The following is a 19632-nucleotide window of genomic DNA, read 5'->3' as shown; positions in this document are numbered from 1 at the left end:
CTTCAGCAAGCTATAAACATTGAAGGTGAAGTGTGACCTACATGTACTATGTTAAAACAGCTTGCATACCTCCTGATAGCAGTGCCCTCCAATGGGATTGCTGACATGAAAAGTGCTGCATGTAGGGTGAAAATTTTACTTTTACTAAATAAACTTCTGATAAACTGCTGAGATTGCTGTAAACGTTTTGTATAATCAAATTTATATTACAAGTTTAAACTAAAATAGTTAAAAGCAACTTTTAACTCACTATAGCAGTGGTTCTTAACCTTGTTTGAGGTACCAAACTCACCAGTTTCATATACACATTCACCGAACCCTTCTTTAGTGATAAATCAAATATGATTTTATTCCAAATTCAAGACATAGGTATATGTTTTTTTACTGGTACACAAAATGAACTGTGCATATGGCCTAGGGTTCGATCGAACCCCGGTTAAGAACCACTGCACTATAGGAACAATGATACAAAGTAGTAGTAGTAATAATAATAATAGTAATCTACTATCTAAAAACAGAAATTGTGAAACAAACAAAACAAAAATGTTATAGCATCGAAGTGAACAAGACTTTGATATCTAGCGATTGAATACCAATGACTACTATACACCATGCCTATACACCATAAACATGTCACAAAACCAGTCATATGACACAGTTTAGTACTTTTATTAGCACTGGGGCCAGGAGTCAAATCCCGTCAATCTAATATTGAAGGCCTAGTGATAGGCAATCAATATTCTAATCTTTGAAAATTCCTGTCAATTGAGGCAATTGGGGAAATTCTACCGTATGTTCTTCTGCAACTTGTGGTGGAAAAAACACCAGCAATCAGGAGTTAAGTACCATTAGATTTTAATAGTGTTAGCATTTGGGGATGAAGCTATACCTAATATGTACCTAAACTTCCAATACCGACCAGTTTATTTTTTCGACACTCCAAGCCTGATTCATACACTATTTATTGGCTGACAACTTCTGATAAACTTTTGTGTATAGAAAAGAAACTTTTAAGTAGCAAAGCAAGAAACCTTAGAAACAAACTATTTTGACCAAAATGCTGAGAAATGGGACAGATTTGTGCCAGTTGATTTAGACAAACCAGACTTAGGCTGGGGTCCCATGATGCAGAAACTGAGGGAGGGGGAGGGGGGGGGGTTGTTGCAGATTTTGCTGTGTTTTTGGAGCCAAAGCCAAGAATGGCTACAAAAGGAATGGGAAATATAAATTAAGTACTACAACCTTCTGATCAATCCACCCCTGGCTTTGGCTCAAAAAATGTAGCAAAATCTGCAACAAAAAAAACTGCATTTCCACAACGTGGAGCCTTAGCCTAAGACCCCATATAATGAAACACAACTAAAAAACAAAGCGAAAATGTGTGGCATTTTTTCACATTGTTTTTCATGACAATTTTTTTTCTGTAATGTGTGTGAATAGCTGGTGCTGTAAAATACAGCATTGCACAAAAGTTGCTTTATTGTTGCACATTTTGTTGAAATGTTTTAAGCTGAAGTCAAGAGTAGCCTGAAAATGAAATGGAAATATAAAGGAAGTAGTTAGGCTACATGTACACAACTGTAGTGTTTTTTACTGTCTGCAAATACTGATCCGCAAAAAACATGTCACTATGTCATCCGCAAAGACTTTTACGATCCCCTACAAATGCTTGTGCCAAAAATGCAGACAAAAATAACACATGCTTCATAATTTGCGGCCCCTGTATATGGCACGGACACACAACAGCAAAAAATATTATCTTCTGTTTGGTCCTCTTTTTCTGTTTACTAAAAAATACAGTAAAATCTATAACAACAAAAAAACAAACAACTTTTCTGCAACATGGGGCCTTAGCCTTCATATGACCAAGTCATGATAAGGAAAAACAGTCCATGTTGCAAGCTGTATTTTCTGGACTGAACTGGGCTGCATCATAGTGAGATATAATGCAATGAGCTTCTGAATGGCCAACACACCATTGTACATAAAGCTGCCTCTCTAACTCACAATAACACAGTAAATTCAATTTATACAGTCATGTGAAAGTGGCCTCAGGTTAACAAGATAGTAACAATATCTAGAAACAGACAAAAGAAGTACATATTGGCTAGAGATGGCAGGACTCACTACTAGAGATGAGCGAACTGGGCTCTCTCAGGGTCCTCTTCAGTGGTCTTCCAGCCTCTTTTGCCCTCCTGGGTGATGTTACAGGTGATTGGACCTCAGTGATCTCCGTTGACCCGTGACTTAACCCAGGAAGCAGAGAAGACCACCTGAAGGGCCCAGGAGAGTTAAGGCAAGAATTTATTAAGGTAGTGTCAAATGGGCTAATCACATGTCTGGGTTTTTTTTGAGGAACTGTTTTTAACAACCATCAATAAAATTGACATACTCTATGATTATCTGTCAAAACAGACATGTGAATAGACTCATAGACATTCATAGGTGTCATCAAACAGCCATTATTCCGACTGTGAACAAGTCCCTTCCGTGGACTTGAATGTATAGACACAACCATTTTTTATGGAAGTTAGATGGGATAACTATCTGAATGGTGGGATTTGAACAACAGGACCTCACCTATCATGAGAAAGAAGAGTCCTGTGAGAAAAAGAACGCTGATACTTAATTCATCTCTGTTGAAGAGAAGCTAAGTGCAGTACACGGCTGTCTCCTGCAGTCCCATGAAATTGAAAAAAATGATAGCAGGCATACCTGACCTGTGGCTCCACTCATAGGTGGCACATGGGAAATTCAGTCTCATGATCGGTTGGGGGTTCCAGGTGTCAGACAGTTTTCCCCTATCCTGTAATATTCCTTGAACCTAAATTGATGAACATATTTTTTACCTAGTCTGTAGAAAACTTGGATAATAAAAGGCACAAGAGCATTACATAAGCATCACTACAACATTCTTTCATAATGCAGGAATCTTTATAGAAAGACAGAGATTTTCCTCTTTCACAATTAAATTAAAGCTCCTGTCAGCACCAATTTCAATCAACAGTTATAAACTGCTACCCCGAGAATGACTCACGGATTTCCTTTTAGGACACTATATTACACAGTTTTAGTTATTCAAAAGAAGAGTCTATATATGTGTGTGTGCGTGTATATATATTGTACATACACATATTTCCATATGTCAAGAGGTCATAATAAGGGGCTATAAGTATAGCTCTGGACATACTGCTTCTTAATATGGAGCCACACTGCCTCCTTACACGCACAACAAGTCTCCTTCTAGTACAGATATACTCACTGTCAGATGCAGTGTTTCCAGTGGAAAATGTCTCCATTCATACAGAACTGGATTCTTACAAAAAAAAAAAAAAAAAAACTAAAAGAAAAACTTGTATTTGCTCCTGTATGAAATTGGAGTCATATGTACAATAAATGCCCTATATACCTCTAGAATTGTGACTATGTAGAAATAGCTATGCCCAAACCTTTAAATCATAAACTGTAAATCTACATGCACATGATCAGAACTTGCATGCAGAAAATCTGCAGCAAATTCTACATGTAAGTGCACGCAAATCGATGCCAAAACTGCACCAACTTGTGTGGATTTTGGTACATGTTTTTACTGACATGAGGATTTCAGTACTTGTTTTAAATATGCAGATTCTGAAGTCATAAAAAAATAATAATAATTGAAATTGACATGCTGCTGATTTTAAAATTTGCTGCATAGGTTAATTTCCACATAGAAAAAAAAATTACAGCCTGCAGACTTGTGTGGAATAATATGGCATGTGTTTGTAGTTTAATCCATAGCAGAAATCATTTTAACACTTTCCCTGCCATGGACTAATGTTATACGTTGCAACAACTCAATATCCAAAGATACACGTAATACGTCCTTGCTATTAAAGTAAATATCACAGGATCTATAAGGGGTATAAAAAATAATAATAATACATTTTATTTATAAAGTGCCAACATAATCCTAGATTGATTTTAAAGGGAAAGAGATACACTAAAGACACTTATTGTCTCTCTGATTCATTCTCGCCTTGACTACTGTAACTCCTTACTAATCGGTCTTCCCCTCACTAAACTCTCCGCTCTACAATCTATTCTGAATGCAGCGGCCAGGCTCATCTATCAGGCTAGACACTACAGTGATGCCTCTGGTCTGTGCCAGTCACTACATTGGCTGCCTATTCATTATAGAATAAAATATAAAGTTATCACCCTCATCCACAAGGCTCTCCATAATGCCTCACCTCCCTACATTTCCTCCCTCATCTCTGTCTATCGCCCAACCTGTGTTCTCCGTTCACTCAATGACCTAACACTTACATCCTCTATTATCAGAACCTCCCAAGGTCGTATACAAGACTTCTCCCGAGCTGCACCATTTCTCTGGAATGCTCTACCCTGGACAATCAGATTAACTCCCAATTTCTACAGTTTCAAACGCAAACTAAAGACACATCTTTTCAGACAAGCCTATCACAATTTCTAACGTAAACCCTTAACCCTCCTCTGTCCCTGCTCCCACATTACCCCACATGATATGATGTCTTTTCAGGCTAACTTCATAGGTCCAAGCTCCATCCACATGTTAAAGGACACGACTGTCAACGGCTCATAAAGTCTTATGTTTATGTAATGACAGTCACCTCTATTACAAAAGTGTCTGACCTCTGCATAAGCAATGCCACCCCTGCTACCTCTTGTGTCACCCCCTCTACCTCATAGATTGTAAGCTCTTGCGAGCAGGGCCCTCAGTCCCATTGTGTGAAATGATTTTCTTTATAATGTATCTTTCTGTCTGTATTTGGACCCTACAAATTGTACAGCGCTGCGGAAAATGTTGGTGCTATATAAATAAAATTTATTATTATTGTTATTATCATTATTATTATTATTAAAGGGGAAAAATCTCATTTCTAAAATGACAGCTAGTGCAGATCCAGAGTAAGGGTCAGTTCACATGTGAACTGCCCGCGCGGGTTTTGACACCGAGAGAGACGCGGTGAGCCGCGTCTTTCTCTTGTCAAAACCCGCCTGCCGCGACCATCGCGGTCGCGGCTTTCCCCTCCGCTGTCGGCTCAAATGAATGAGCCGACATAGGAGGGAGCTGCCGGGTGCGGAAGCCGCGCGGCTCTTGAAGAAAGGGCATGTCCTTTCTTTTCTCCGCTAGCTACATAGACCACCATTGTAAAGGGGTGGATTTTGAAGCGAAATCCGCTGTCAAAATCCGCCCCTTTGTTCACGTGTGAACTAGCCCTAAGAGGTAACATAGATCTGAAGGATTATGTTGCTAACCCTTATAGATCTGGTGATATTGGGAGGAAAAGTGTCCCCTCCACCTGCTTCAGTAACCAATTGAGACAAATGTAATCCTAAGGGCTAGTTCACACGGGGACATGGACGCTGATTTTGACAGCTGATTTCGCGGCCAAATCAGCCTCCATAAAATGTAGCCCTATGTGAATTGCTAGCTTTTTTTTTCTGCTACCTTTTTTTATTGCTAGCTTTTTTTGCTAGCAGAAAAAGAAGCGACATGACCTTTCTTCAGGCGTTTAACGCCTGAAAAAATGAATTGGAGTCTATGGGGCGCTGAAAAAACCGCTAGCGGTTTTTGGTCGCTTATTTTTGCAGCTGTTTTGGCAAAAACAGCGAAAAAAAAAAAAGCTTAAAAAAAACAGTGACTGAAAAAGCGTCAAAAACAGTGTCAAAAACAGCGTCCAATGCAAAAAACAGTGTCCAAAAAAAGCGACGCTGAAAAATCAGTGACAAAATCAGCTAGGCTTTTTTCACGTGTGAATTAAGCCTTGGAGATCACATTAGAATTATACCAGATTGCTTATACTAAAATACTATGTAATAATGCCCTTACTTGAATTATTTACAGGGACATGACTAGCTGAACATAAGGATTGCCCGTGTTCAATAAATGTATCAAAGATGACATGACAACATGTCCATATCATTATACAGCATACATAAATATAGAAATTGAACCAAAGTAAGAAAACAAATGAAAGTAAGTACCACAACGGTTATAATAAACAAGGTAAAATATCCCACAAGTTACACAGTACACATAGTCATAAATGAAGTCATGCTACTATGATTCTATAAACACCAAAATATACCCACGTCAGTGAAATATCACAAAAATAACTCCCAGATGGCCATCGTCATTACTAAAAAATGTTTATCCTTATACTGGTCTATTGCTTAGATATCACAGCACTTCGAATTACTCTACAAAGTATATACTCCAAATTACTGTATACCTCTGACTGGAGCTCTGAATCACACCCCTTGCCTGCTCCTGTCTGATACTGCCCACCTGACAGTACAGACACTAAGAAACATATCAGGTACCAAAACTAACTGCACTGAATGCACGGGAATGGTGAGAGCTAGAGAGAAAACGTCCGACTGCAGAGAAATCGGTGGAGAAACGCCTATTACTAGATGCTAAGAACTGGAGTTGGTGGAGGTCCTCTTCAAGGCTAAGGTCCAGATAGTGAAACGCAGCGCGCACCAATACATTTTGATTGCATTTTCCCACAGTTTTCCTCTGTGGACTTTCTGCCCCTATTATACCTATATGGAAAACTCCAGCATTTCCAAAAGGTAAAATTGACATGCCTCGGTTTTCAAAGACACGGGCATTTTTGAAAACACAACTTTTTCCGCCGCAGATTTTTTTCTGCAATGTGTGGATGGAATTAGCCAGAATCCCATCCACTTTGCAGTTACTGTAAAACACTGTGTTTTTCTCACGTGGGGCTTCAACTTGCTGCGAAAAAATATGCAGAAAATGTTTGCGTTTTCCACTGCACTTTTAATTTTTTTCAACCTCACTCCTTCCCATTAAGTATATGGGAAAACACAGCTTTTTCACGACATTTTTTCCCTGCAATATGTGGATGAGATAAAACACTGGTACTCTGGCAGAATTTTTTTTTTGCTATGTTTCCACAACAGTCGGAAACCGTCGCTGTTTTTCTGCAAAGTGTGGTCTTGGCGTAAAAGCAGATGTTTGTTCCTTCTGTTCTGGTGATTTTATGAAGATATGTGAAGACCTGTAGGCCTAAGTGATATGTATGAACTCTACACCTGTTGAACTCTTATTTTTGGGAGGTGAGGTGCAAATAACTTTTCGCTTGGGTTATATTTTTAGCAACTGATCTAATTTTAGATGTTTTTTTAATAAAAAGTACACTTTAAATCAAAATTGCCTGAAGGTGCATGTTTATATACAAGGTTGCAATGTAGCAGGTGTCTACTTTCAGAAAATATATTTTATGAGTTTAGTATGTTTTTTTTTTTAATGTTGTAATTTAGGTTTCGTTTATACATCTCAAAAATGTGAAAACTGTCCGCTCAGCTTGTAGTGCAAAATATCCGAAAACCTCTGGCAAAGGGTTAAACTGACAAGGAACCTCAAGAAGATAAACCCCATTCTATGCAGTTTGCAGTTTCCATGTGGGAATTATGACAAGACGTTAGACATCTCTTCTTTTCCGAGATCCATATTTCAAATCTGCAGTGGAAAATTTACAAGCCACATGAATGCCAATGTGAATTCCCATTAAAACAATGGGAGACAGATCTCAGGTAGTTTACAGATTTCAGCATAGTATATAATTCCAAATCCCTTGGAAAATATCTGTAAACATTAACAAAGATCTCTCTAGACTTAGAATGATAATAGTGCAATGCTATGGTGCAAGTTTTTCTATGTGTACTTCTAGTATCTTTCTACTGTTTCTATATTGGGCTAAAAGAAGACAAGGGTGCCAAGTCAATAAATAATAGTTATTATGACAATTATCGATCAATCTATTCAGGATTCCCAAACATGATCTTCTCTTTCATAAGACAAGGATGTGTTGTCTGATGAACGGGAAGAGGTCTTCCTTATGTTTTCGAGGTAGCTCAGCAGCCTGGTGCAGATGGTTTTAGGGAAGCAGGTGGTTAAGAGCACTGCTTTACTAATGTTAGTCAATAATTAATCTGATCTAACAATCTTTCTGGATCATCTGAGCTTTCAGCCGGCATGCTACACAGACATGCAAACTGATCCGTGCATGCTCAGGGGCTGCAGATGTGCAATGAACAGAAGCTTTTGTGGAACAATTTAAAAACCATTATATCCAAAACCTGTCACTGCCTCCTAGCACCTTATCGATTCCTCTGAAATCTGAGTGCTCAGATAGGATGCTTGCTGACTAGACCACATAGCAGGGGTTTTACATCTAACCATACCATATCAATTTGCTGGATGTAGGGTAATAGCCTCCTAAGAACAGTTACTAAAAAGTTATTTCTTAAAATAAGAATTCTGCAGTACAGTGACTTATAGCGTCAAACCAGATATATATAATCAAAAGTGACAATTACAATGTTTATTATATGAAATTGATCAGATACAGTCCGATAACATTCCTACGATCCCGAGGGCTAGTATTTTATATTTAATATTACTTTTTTTTTCACTTTTCTGAATCTCATTGTGACATTCACACTGCAACCAGATTTCCAGAACTGTTGAGTCTTTGTAACGTGACCTATAACCACTCAAACTATCCAAAGTCTCCATCTGTTTAGCACAAACTTCAGCACAAATACATGGTGTAGACACTGTAACTTTTTACAATGTTACTTTGTTGTAAGATAGCCCATATATCCAGTGGTAGTAGGTGGCGACGTATCTGTTTTCCACCTCGCTCACCTATCACCACTGGTTGTATGGACCATCTTACAATGTGGACATTATATGGATATACATTATTCATGGATCACAGATTGCGGATGTATTTTTGAATTTCTATATATACCGGTACAAAGTGTAATGGCATGATAGTTGCTGTGTCTATACCGTGTATTTTTGCTGTTGGTTCTCAGTACACCATCAAGTGTGCAGAAAATTCTATGACTTGTCCTGTATATGGGACACTTGGATGCTCTGAAGCTGCTATGTTCTAGTAAAGTGACTACAAGACGGTTTATCGTTAGTTAGCAACATACGGTGGGATCTTTTATCATTTCCACAATGGCAACTATACCACAAGCTTTTCATTCCACAGTTCTTTAAATCCCATGTAGTGACCACAGTCTTGGCCCCCAGTGACTGTACCGGACATCGACTGTGTGAGCAGATAACATTTGTCCCCAACTAACGTCTCGACCATTTCAATGCAGTGGTGTAAATATCTCTAAATGTGGATGAATCTTTGTCGAATTCTCTGAGAAAACAATGTGAGCCCAGATGCCAGGCTCTCGCTCCCTTCACTGTGCGTTGCAGGAAGTACCTGCATGGAATGGGTTAATGTTCTGCATAGTTCTTGCATAGCCTGAAGCCAACAACTTGGCAGCAAAAAAGTTTTATTTTGCAGGGACATAAACAAGGGAGAGTATAGGTTATTTGTTTTCTTGTAGTCTCCTCATGCATGCTCGCTTATATGAGGATTGGGAGACAAGGCACAGCCAGGCTCTCACTTTCCTCTCCTTATTAGGACACAATCCTGTACACTCCATACACTCCAGTGTCACCACCACCACAAGTAAGTGATCTCCCAATACACAGCTCATCCCCATGTTACATGCAGCTATGTATGTGCATTGTCTTAGGTGAGTGCGAGCTATGGCGTGTAATAAGAGAAGGGACGAGCAGCACAAAACTTCAGTCACACTCTTTGTTTCCCCGCCTGAGCCCTCAGTACTCACAGTCGCGGGGCACTTACTGTAGGGTGCAGTGCACATGCGCGGAGCTGTCGCTGGAGTTACCACACGGAGCAGAAGCTGAGCCCAGTTTCTTAGCCCCCGGCTCAGGGGCAGCAGCGCTGACTGAAGCGTCGTGTACAAGTTTCCCCCGCGGCCACATGACGCCGCCCGGCTGGAGAGCTCCTATACAGTGCTATGTTATCAGAGACTATAGGAGGACAGCGCTCAGCTGAGGCTTCCCACAACTTCCTAAAGGCATCCACCCCGGCAGACGGAAGTAACTGCACTGACATGTCCCCACTGACCACTGCACTGCATGGGCTCCTGGGCGTCAGTCATTGTTACGTCTGTCATATGGTGTATGCCCCTGCGCCCCCTCTCTCACCTGTGGTATCAGGTAAAGTTGTAGTGCCCACAATCCCTGGTCCAGTGTGCAGGGCGCCCGTCATTACCTCAGTACCAGTACTCACTGATGATGCTGTCCAACGTGCAGTGTGTATACAGCTGGCAGCATTGCCCCTTGTGGATGGACCATGCCCATGTGCCTGTACTCTAGCGCCAGCCAAGTGATGCCACCCTGCCCCTCCTTACCTGGTAGCTTTCCTAACAAAGTACGAATGCGTGAAGTCCCAGTGATCGTCCAGCCAGGACTCTATGCCCTCATGATCCTGAGGTTGCGGGCTGCAGCTGCCCTCCATGGTGTGTGGCTGATCCATGATGAGGAGGAGGAGGTGGGAGGAGGATACACAACAGACAAGGCACACAAGTCACTCCACAAGCAGCTGTCTGTACAAAGGAGGTGCCCGTGTGTCCTGTGCTGGGATAACACTAGGACTGGCACTTATTCAATGAGCCCCTCAGTGCTCACTGTCAGGCTGGGCATCATTTATCTCTATAGGCTTGAGTGACAGGCAGGAGCAGCCTGCTGGAAAGAGACAGCTGTCTTTGGGAGTGTGTCTCCCTCCTCCTCCTCCTCCTTCTGCTCTACTGTTCTCCTTGTACCTTCACTGGTCACTGGACAGGGAACTCCAGGTGAGAACAGAAGGATTCAGTGCAACCTCACTGCTGCCCACTACTGGACAAACGGTAAACAGGTACATTGCAAGGCATACACTTATTTGCTTCCTCTAGGACTAGCTATTTAGTACATTAGATGTTTGATAGCGACATATAGAGGCTGAATGAAGAGAGTCACAAATGTAACATGGTGGTGGCCAGAAATGACAGATACAGAAATGACAGTGACCTCATTTCCTCAGGGCCCATCCACAAAAGGTTGCACAGAAACATTTATTTTACACATAGAATTAAGGAGGTGTTCCCTTACCCCTCTATTTGTACCACGTTTTATAAATCTGCACACACCTTTTCCTTCTTCTTGGTGACCTTCTCTCCTTTTTATATTTATCTGCCAACTTTGTTTCATTCAATTACATACGATACTAACTTACCAGTGTACTTTATAATTTAACCTACCTATGCTTGTATTAATACTGAGATGTACTGGGCTTCTTTTGTGAATTTAGCTATGTACTGTATATCTGTGTCAATACTTTACTTTTAATATTAAACAGAACATGTCCCAAGTATTTTTCTGCAGCGACTGAAAGGGATTCTATTATTAAAATGGTATTTTCTCACTAACACGTAGGAATAGCCTTAAGAAAGGCTATTTTTCTCCTACCTTTAGATGTCTACTCCGCGCACCCAGTCAGCTCTCCAATGGGGCCTTGGCAGAGCCGACTGCACATGCCCGCGGCCATATTTTTGTGGCCACAAAAAAATGGCCGCAGTCGGCTCTGCCCGAGGCCCTATGGCAGAGCTGGCTGCGCATGCATAGAAGTTTGAACAGAGCGCCAGAAGAAGACGTGGAGAAAGGCCATTCCAGACGAAGATGGAGGTGGCACTGGAGATTTCTCTCGCAGTATTGGAGACACCCCCCCAGTGCTGTTTGAGCGCTGGGGACCACCCCAGTGCTGCAAGAGAACTCATTTGCATAACGCATAAAACCGGGATTTCTACCGAACGGGTGCGCGGAGAAGACATCTAAAGGTAAGAGAAGAATAGCATTTCTTAAGGCTATTCCTATGTGTTAGTGAGAAAAAATACCATTTAATGATAGAATCCCTTTAACATAAAAACTACGTATAGTCTCTGTTCAGATCCCCAGTCTGCAACATTCAAAGTCAGGTAATATGTAGCTAGTGATCCATCAATGTTCCACAGAATCATAGTATATTGCCTGGGGTTTGAGGACAGTTTTCAAAAGTTTAACAATCACAAATACAACTTAAATGATAAAATAAAGAAAACTAATAATATAGAAAAATCTAGCTTTTTAGGCTAAGGCTACATGCACAAGAACATTATAAAAAAACATCCATGAAACAGATGCAACTTCTATTTTTTCGTAGCCGCTTTGCATCCATTAGGCAGTCATTTTCTTGGATTCTATAGACTTGAGTCTGTAGGCAGATTTTCAGGATGTACAGAGTTCATACATAAGAACTATGGAGATGCTATTAAAAGTTAATGTGTGGCCCAGGTAGCATAGCTGTGTGGCTGCTGTATCTCCTGGAACAACCAGATCTTGCCTAAGACTGGGTTCATGATATTGTTGTTAATGTCCATTGCTGTCTTCTGTCATAGGGTGACAGCAACAGACATTAACTGTTGCTGAGAATGGACACGGTTTCCATTGACACTAATGTCACGCTATCTTCCCTTAGGTTTGTTTACTTTTGTAACAAAAGAAAAAGTTGTGCGGGCAGGACTTTTTCTTCATTTAACAAAGTAAAGCACAGTGGCTCAATGGTTAGCACTGTTCTATTGCCTTGTCACTGTGGTCCTGGATTTGAATCCTGCCAAAGACAACATCTTTATGAAGTCTGTATGTTCTCTCTGTGTTTGTGTTTGTTTCCTCCCACACTCTAAAGACATACTGATAGGGAATTTAGATTGGGAGCTTTACTTCTGACAGAGAGTGATGACAATGAGTGTAAACCAATGTAAAATGTTCTGGTGCTATATAAACAAGCAAAAAAAATAAACTAGGACTTTTAACATTTAAAAGCCAAGATTGATACCAACATTATATTAGATTAATTGTATGATTCTAGCCATGCCAATCATTGAAAGTCATGACATGTTGCATATGCACATCACAGTGAAAGGGTAAAAGGAGGATTCCTCCTTATAATGGCTTCTCACGTATAGAAACATGTTAAAGATGGGGCCACACGGTGGCTCAGTGGTTAGCACTGCAGCCTTACAGTCCTGGTGTTAAAATCCTGCCAAGGGCAAAAAACCATCTGCAAGGACTTTGTACGTTCTTCCCGTGTTTACATGGATTTCCATCCCATATTCAAAAGTCATACTGATAGGAAAAAAAAATGTACATTGTGAGCTCTATGTGGGGCTCACAATCTACATTTAAAAAAAAGAAAAAAAAGAACACACAGGTTGGGATCTGTGGGTTTACAGGGCTGCATATCAGTAATTTGGAACTGCAGACATACAGCTTATAAAGCCTCCCATTAATTTCAATGTGTAGTGTGCATAAGCCGGCACCCATTGAAGTCAATGCGATCTGTTTTGAAGTGCCTCGCTCTGACATGTGTATACGTGTCTAAATGAGTGGCGTGTTACTCCGTGGGAACGGAGCATTATAGTGTCATTGATTTCAGTGACAGTTAACCATGCAAGATGAGAAAAATTCCAATGGAATCAGTGCTTCTGAAACAGTGAGATTTTTGGATTACTTGTATGGCAGGGGCACACAAAGTATACTTGCAGAAGTTTAGCCTCCATGTACTCATATAGTAGCAGAATAGTGGATGATATTTTGCTAAATATTATCCACAAGCTGTCACTAAGGCTCCACTTAGTGGAAATGTAACATATTTGGCTGCTGCGGAAATCTTCCAGAAAAAAAGCTGCACTTTAGAGTACCAGCGAAATGAATGAAATTTCATTAATCTCATCCACAGATTATGGAAAAAAAAGAGCTATGGAAAATTTCCGGTTATTTATGCTGCTGCGGAACCATGAGCATCTTCCCTGTATATTGAATAAAGGAAGAAAAAGCAGTTAAAAACCACAATTTTTCACTTTGTATTTTTTTCCTGCAGAGGTTTTTTTTAGTTGATTTTCATTATGTAGGGCTTTAGTTTAAAACTGCAAAGTTTGATAGCAGCTAAAGAGCCTCAGGGATTCCTACAAGTGTCCTGCAGCAAAAACGACACAATTTCAGGTGGTTTTGTGGTAGTGGTTTTAAGTGTGTTAATTGTGTGTGTCCTAGACTTATGCTGTGTTCACACATCAGTATGCCATCGGTCCATTTGAATTCAGTTTGACACTTCAAAATGGACTGATACACATACTGATTGCATACTGACATCTTTTTACGCGGTTAGCAAACGTTCTCAGTCCCCTAGAGGACAGATAAGGGGATTAAAAGTAGCAATTGTAAACAAAGTAAAGATAAGGAGATATAATAAATGTCCTTATGTCCTCCTTATCTCTACTCTGTTTACAATTGCTACTTTTAATCCCCTTATCTGTCCTCTAGGGGCCAGAGAACGTTTGCTAGCCGCGTAAAAAGATGTCAGTATGCAATCAGTATGTGTATCAGTCCATTTTGAAGTGTCAAACTGAATTCAAAGGGACGGATGTGTGAACATACCCTTACTTTAAGGTTAAGGCCTACCAGGATGTCCCACTGCAAAAAAGCACTGCAGGAAATACTGCGGCAGCAACGCATCGTGGTGCTTCCCGCAGCGCTTTAAATTTTTCCCTGCCAAGGACGTAGCTCTACGTCCTCCCAGGGTGGCACTTCTGTAGCCGAGGATGTAGCTACTACGTCCTTACTACTAATGCCCATATCTCTGGACTGAATGTGGCTATCTTAATTGTTTTTGTGACAGACTTTTTGTGACTTTTTGTAACAGCGGCGTTTACGAGCGCTCCCATTGAAGTGAATGGGAAGTGTTCGGCAGTCTGCCGTAATGCCGGCGTGTACGGCTCTCATACACGCCCGGCGTTACGTAGTCTGAATGCATCCTAATACGAGCTTCTGTTAGCCAGCATGCTTTGGATTGTAACAGTGTTATTGATTAATCATTACATTGAGATAACTAGTAGTTATATTGTTATTGGGTAAGGTTAGTTAAGTACTTACTTACTTTGCCCTGGTCTGAGGAAAACATTACTTTGTTAGGAATGCCACTAAATATCTGACTCTTATTGATCTCTCCTAGGCTGTTGTAGGTCCTAACACATGAAATGACTTTATTACTGACAGTCTAGTGCACCACGACGCTGCTTACGTTATGTTCATCATAATTGTCTTATGTGAGAACATGCTGCACTTTTCACTTCACCCCTGGCAACTATATAAATATTTCCTGTGTTATTTTGGGTTTGAATAAATATGTGAGGGACTTTTCTTTTCCCTTGAAATGTTATTAGACATTTTACAACTCTATCATTACTCACACTTAAAGAACAGAACATAGTTCTACGGCTTGGAGTAGGTATTTGCTGGAGTTCCTCCATCCTTATCCAGGTAACTTACCTCCTCTGAGAGGACACGAAAGTGTAGGTAGTATTTCCTGAGTAATTATTGAAATATTTGTAGGTTAAGAGGTGACAGAAATTGTGAGCGCAAAGTAAGAGTTATTGCTTATAAAATCCAATAGTGATGTTTCTAGTTTTTTAATCTTTGTGTAAACCAACACTTTTATAGTATAATCTTTGTCGAGCTCCATCATAACATAGCAAAACTTTTAAACATTTTTGGTGAGTGGGAATTAATCATGTAGTGTAATGATAATTGTACAGGAAATTTAAAGGAGCCCTCCGGGCAAAATATAAGACTTACAAAATGAATTTTTGGCCCCACAAGGACCCCAAGGATGCTAGTAGTTTGTTTGTTTGTTGAGCAAAATAAACAGTAAGGGCTCATTCACATCGGCGCCCCGGTCTCCTTTATGCAGGTTTCCATTTCCTTCCCGAAAATGGACAGGAAATGGAAACCTGCAGTCACTTTTCAAATCCATTCATTTGAATAGGTTTGAAAAGTGTCCGACCGTGAGCACTGGTGAGCGTTTTATGCTCTCCGCGGCGAAACCGGCTTTTTTTTAACCAGACACAAAGTCACAGCTTACAATGTAAGCGGCCATTTTCTTGTGGCCCAGGCACGCGCAGTCAGCTATGCCCGAGGCCTAGAATATTGAAAACCCAGGACGGAAGAAGACGCGCAGAGAGGCGGGTTCCTGTAGAAGATGGAGGCGTCGCTGGAGAGTTCTCTCGCAGCATTGGGGACGCCTCCAGTGCTGTTTGAGCTCTGGGGCCCGCCCCAGTGCTGCGAGAGAACTCATTTGCATACCGAAGAAAACCTGGTTTTCTACTGAACGGCGGCGTGGAGAAGACATCTAAAGGTAGGAGACGAATAGCCTTTCTTAAGGCTATTCCAACGTGTTATCGAGAAAAAAGGGGCATTCCAATAATTGGATCCCTTTAATATATTTACTACTGTTCATCTGTTCTCTGACTTGCTCAAGTAAAATTTCCTCAGATGAATCCTCCAGGTCATGTTCAAACCATTGATGTGCATAATAAGTAAAGACTTGCATTGTTTCTTGTTCTCTGAGGCCTCCTACTATTCTCTGTCTGTGTCCTCTGATGGTTCGCTCATATTGAAATGCGACATGTAGTTTGGTGTTTGAAATAGAGAGAATTTTGATGGAGTTGTAAGCTTTTAGGTTGGTTGGCAATAAAAATTTAAAAAAAAGAAATCCAGGGAAAAAACAGGACAAGAAAGTATGAGGAACTTTAGAAATAGTAGTAATACCAAGGGTCACTTGATAAAGAAAAATCAATTGATTCTTAATGGGGTGTCTAATGACAAAAAGTACTTAATTGTTCTTCAGCTTTAAATGTTTAACGTCCTCCTATAGAACAACATACTTGGTACATTGGGAAAGGGTATTTACATATGGGATGACCTACTGTTTTTTCAGCTTAAGTAATCAATATATACTCTGTGGGGGACCAATCCCGGGAACCCACACGATCATCAAAATGTAAGAGGTATCGCAGATGTCTCAGTATTTGAAACAATCAAGTACTACAGTGAAAGGTGTGTTGCAGCCCCTTTCTTCTGATCAGTGGGGGGTAACAATGGTCCGACTCCCACCAACCGATTTCCTCCCATTCTACAAAGACATCCGTATATGGGGCTCACAATCTACTTTAAAAAACAAAACAAAAAAACCCATAACATACTCACCTGCTCTCAGTGCTCCGATGTCCTTCTAGTGTGGTTCTTCTGCCTGGTTGTTTTCTTTTGTGGATGTCGTCACAAAAGGGGATTTCCACCAGAAGAAAACAACTGAGCTACAGGACCGGGCCACGCTGGGAGGTACCAGAGTACCAGGCACAGGTGAGTATGTTTTTTGGAGGGGTTTTCACCTCCCCAAAACTGATTAAAAAATAAATTTTAGCCTTGAACCCCTTTCTGGAAAAGAACATTGTGGGCTTTTCCTGGCATCTTTTAGCTATGGAGGATTTATTAGATAGGGTGAGCATGAGCACCATTTATTTCAATGTAAAGTCATATATCTTTTAACCACCATGTTTACTATTATAGACTATTAGTTTTATATGAAAACATTTAGAATTGTTTCTGACTAGAGATGAGCGAACAGTGTTCTATCGAACTCATGTTCGATCGGATATTAGGCTGTTCGGCATGTTCGAATCGAACACCGCGTGGTAAAGTGCGCCATTACTCGATTCCCCTCCCACCTTCCCTGGCGCCTTTTTTGCTCCAATAACAGCGCAGGGTAGGTGGGACAGGAACTACGACACCGGTGACGTTGAGAAAAGTAGGCAAAACCCATTGGCTGCCGAAAACATGTGACCTCTAATTTAAAAGAACAGCGCCGCCCAGGTTCGCGTCATTCTGAGCTTGCAATTCACCGAGGACGGAGGTTTCCGTCCAGCTAGCTAGGGCTTAGATTCTGGGTAGGCAGGGACAGGCTAGGATAGGAAGGAGAAGACAACCACAACAGCTCTTGTAAGAGCTAAATTCCAGGGAGAAGCTTGTCAGTGTAACATGGCACTGACGGGCTCAATCGCCGCAACCCAGCTTTCCCAGGATCCTGAATGGAATACACTGTCAGTGTATTCCCGTATACCCGATATATACCCCCGATACCCGTTCCAACGGTGTGCCCCCCCACCTTCACCCCAGAAATACCCTGCAAGTCCCCTAGCAATAGAATTGGGGCTATATACACCCACTATTTTTGCTACTGCCATATAGTGCCATTGTCTGACTGGGAATTCAAAGAATATATTGGGGTTACGTGCACCCACAATTTTTACTACTGGTATACAGTGCCAGTTTCTGACTGGGAATTCAAAGAATATATTGGGGTTATAAATACCCTCATTTCTTGCTACTGCCATATAGTGCCAGTTTCTGACTGGTAATTCAAAGAATATATTGGGGTTATAAATACCCTCATTTCTTGCTACTGGTATATAGTGCCATTGTCTGACTGGGAATTCAAAGAATATATTGGGGTTACGTGCACCCACAATTTTTACTACTGGTATACAGTGCCAGTTTCTGACTGGGAATTCAAAGAATATATTGGGGTTACAAATACTCTCATTTCTTGCTACTGCCATATAGTGCCAGTTTCTGACTGGTAATTCAAAGAATATATTGGGGTTACGTGCACCCACAATTTTTACTACTGGTATACAGTGCCATTGTCTGACTGGGAATTCAAAGAATATATTGGGGTTATAAATACCCTCATTTCTTGCTACTGCCATATAGTGCCAGTTTCTGACTGGGAATTCAAAGAATATATTGGGGTTACGTGCACCCACAATTTTTACTACTGGTATACAGTGCCATTGTCTGACTGGGAAATCAAAGAATATATTGGGGTTATAAATACCCTCATTTCTTGCTACTGGTATATAGTGCCATTGTCTGACTGGGAATTCAAAGAATATATTGGGGTTACGTGCACCCACAATTTTTACTACTGGTATACAGTGCCAGTTTCTGACTGGGAATTCAAAGAATATATTGGGGTTACAAATACCCTCATTTCTTGCTACTGCCATATAGTGCCAGTTTCTGACTGGTAATTCAAAGAATATATTGGGGTTACGTGCACCCATAATTTTTACTACTGGTATACAGGGCCAGTTTCTGACTGGGAATTCAAAGAATATATTGGGGTTACAAATACCCTCATTTCTTGCTACTGCCATATAGTGCCAGTTTCTGACTGGTAATTCAAAGAATATATTGGGGTTATAAATACCCTCATTTCTTGCTACTGGTATATAGTGCCATTGTCTGACTGGGAATTCAAAGAATATATTGGGGTTACGTGCACCCACAATTTTTACTACTGGTATACAGTGCCAGTTTCTGACTGGGAATTCAAAGAATATATTGGGGTTACAAATACCCTCATTTCTTGCTACTGCCATATAGTGCCAGTTTCTGACTGGTAATTCAAAGAATATATTGGGGTTACGTGCACCCACAATTTTTACTACTGGTATACAGTGCCAGTTTCTGACTGGGAATTCAAAGAATATATTGGGGTTACAAATACCCTCATTTCTTGCTACTGCCATATAGTGCCAGTTTCTGACTGGTAATTCAAAGAATATATTGGGGTTATAAATACCCTCATTTCTTGCTACTGGTATATAGTGCCATTGTCTGACTGGGAATTCAAAGAATATATTGGGGTTACGTGCACCCACAATTTTTACTACTGGTATACAGTGCCAGTTTCTGACTGGGAATTCAAAGAATATATTCGGGTTACAAATACCCTCATTTCTTGCTACTGCCATATAGTGCCAGTTTCTGACTGGTAATTCAAAGAA

The 19632-nt window shown here is 40.6% G+C and overlaps 1 protein-coding gene across 3 annotated transcripts in view; it reads right to left on the bottom strand.

Moving 5' to 3' along the window:
* Positions 1-10569, bottom strand: part of PDE5A (phosphodiesterase 5A) — a 140686-nt gene extending 130117 nt beyond the window's left edge. For 2 of the 3 annotated variants that reach the window (XM_075286121.1, XM_075286129.1), the window contains exon 1: positions 10291-10569. In XM_075286121.1, the coding sequence (XP_075142222.1) occupies positions 10291-10415 (125 nt within the window). In that variant the 5' untranslated portion in view covers positions 10416-10569. Of the gene's footprint in view, positions 1-9719; positions 9781-10290 lie in introns of those variants that run through there. The other variant, XM_075286114.1, reaches the window with a different exon arrangement.
* Between the last annotated feature and the right edge of the window lie 9063 nt (positions 10570-19632).

This window comes from Leptodactylus fuscus, chromosome 1 (genome assembly GCF_031893055.1).
Source record: "Leptodactylus fuscus isolate aLepFus1 chromosome 1, aLepFus1.hap2, whole genome shotgun sequence".
Classification (NCBI taxonomy): Eukaryota; Metazoa; Chordata; class Amphibia; order Anura; family Leptodactylidae; genus Leptodactylus; species Leptodactylus fuscus.
This window is presented reverse-complemented; position numbering and strand designations above follow the sequence as displayed.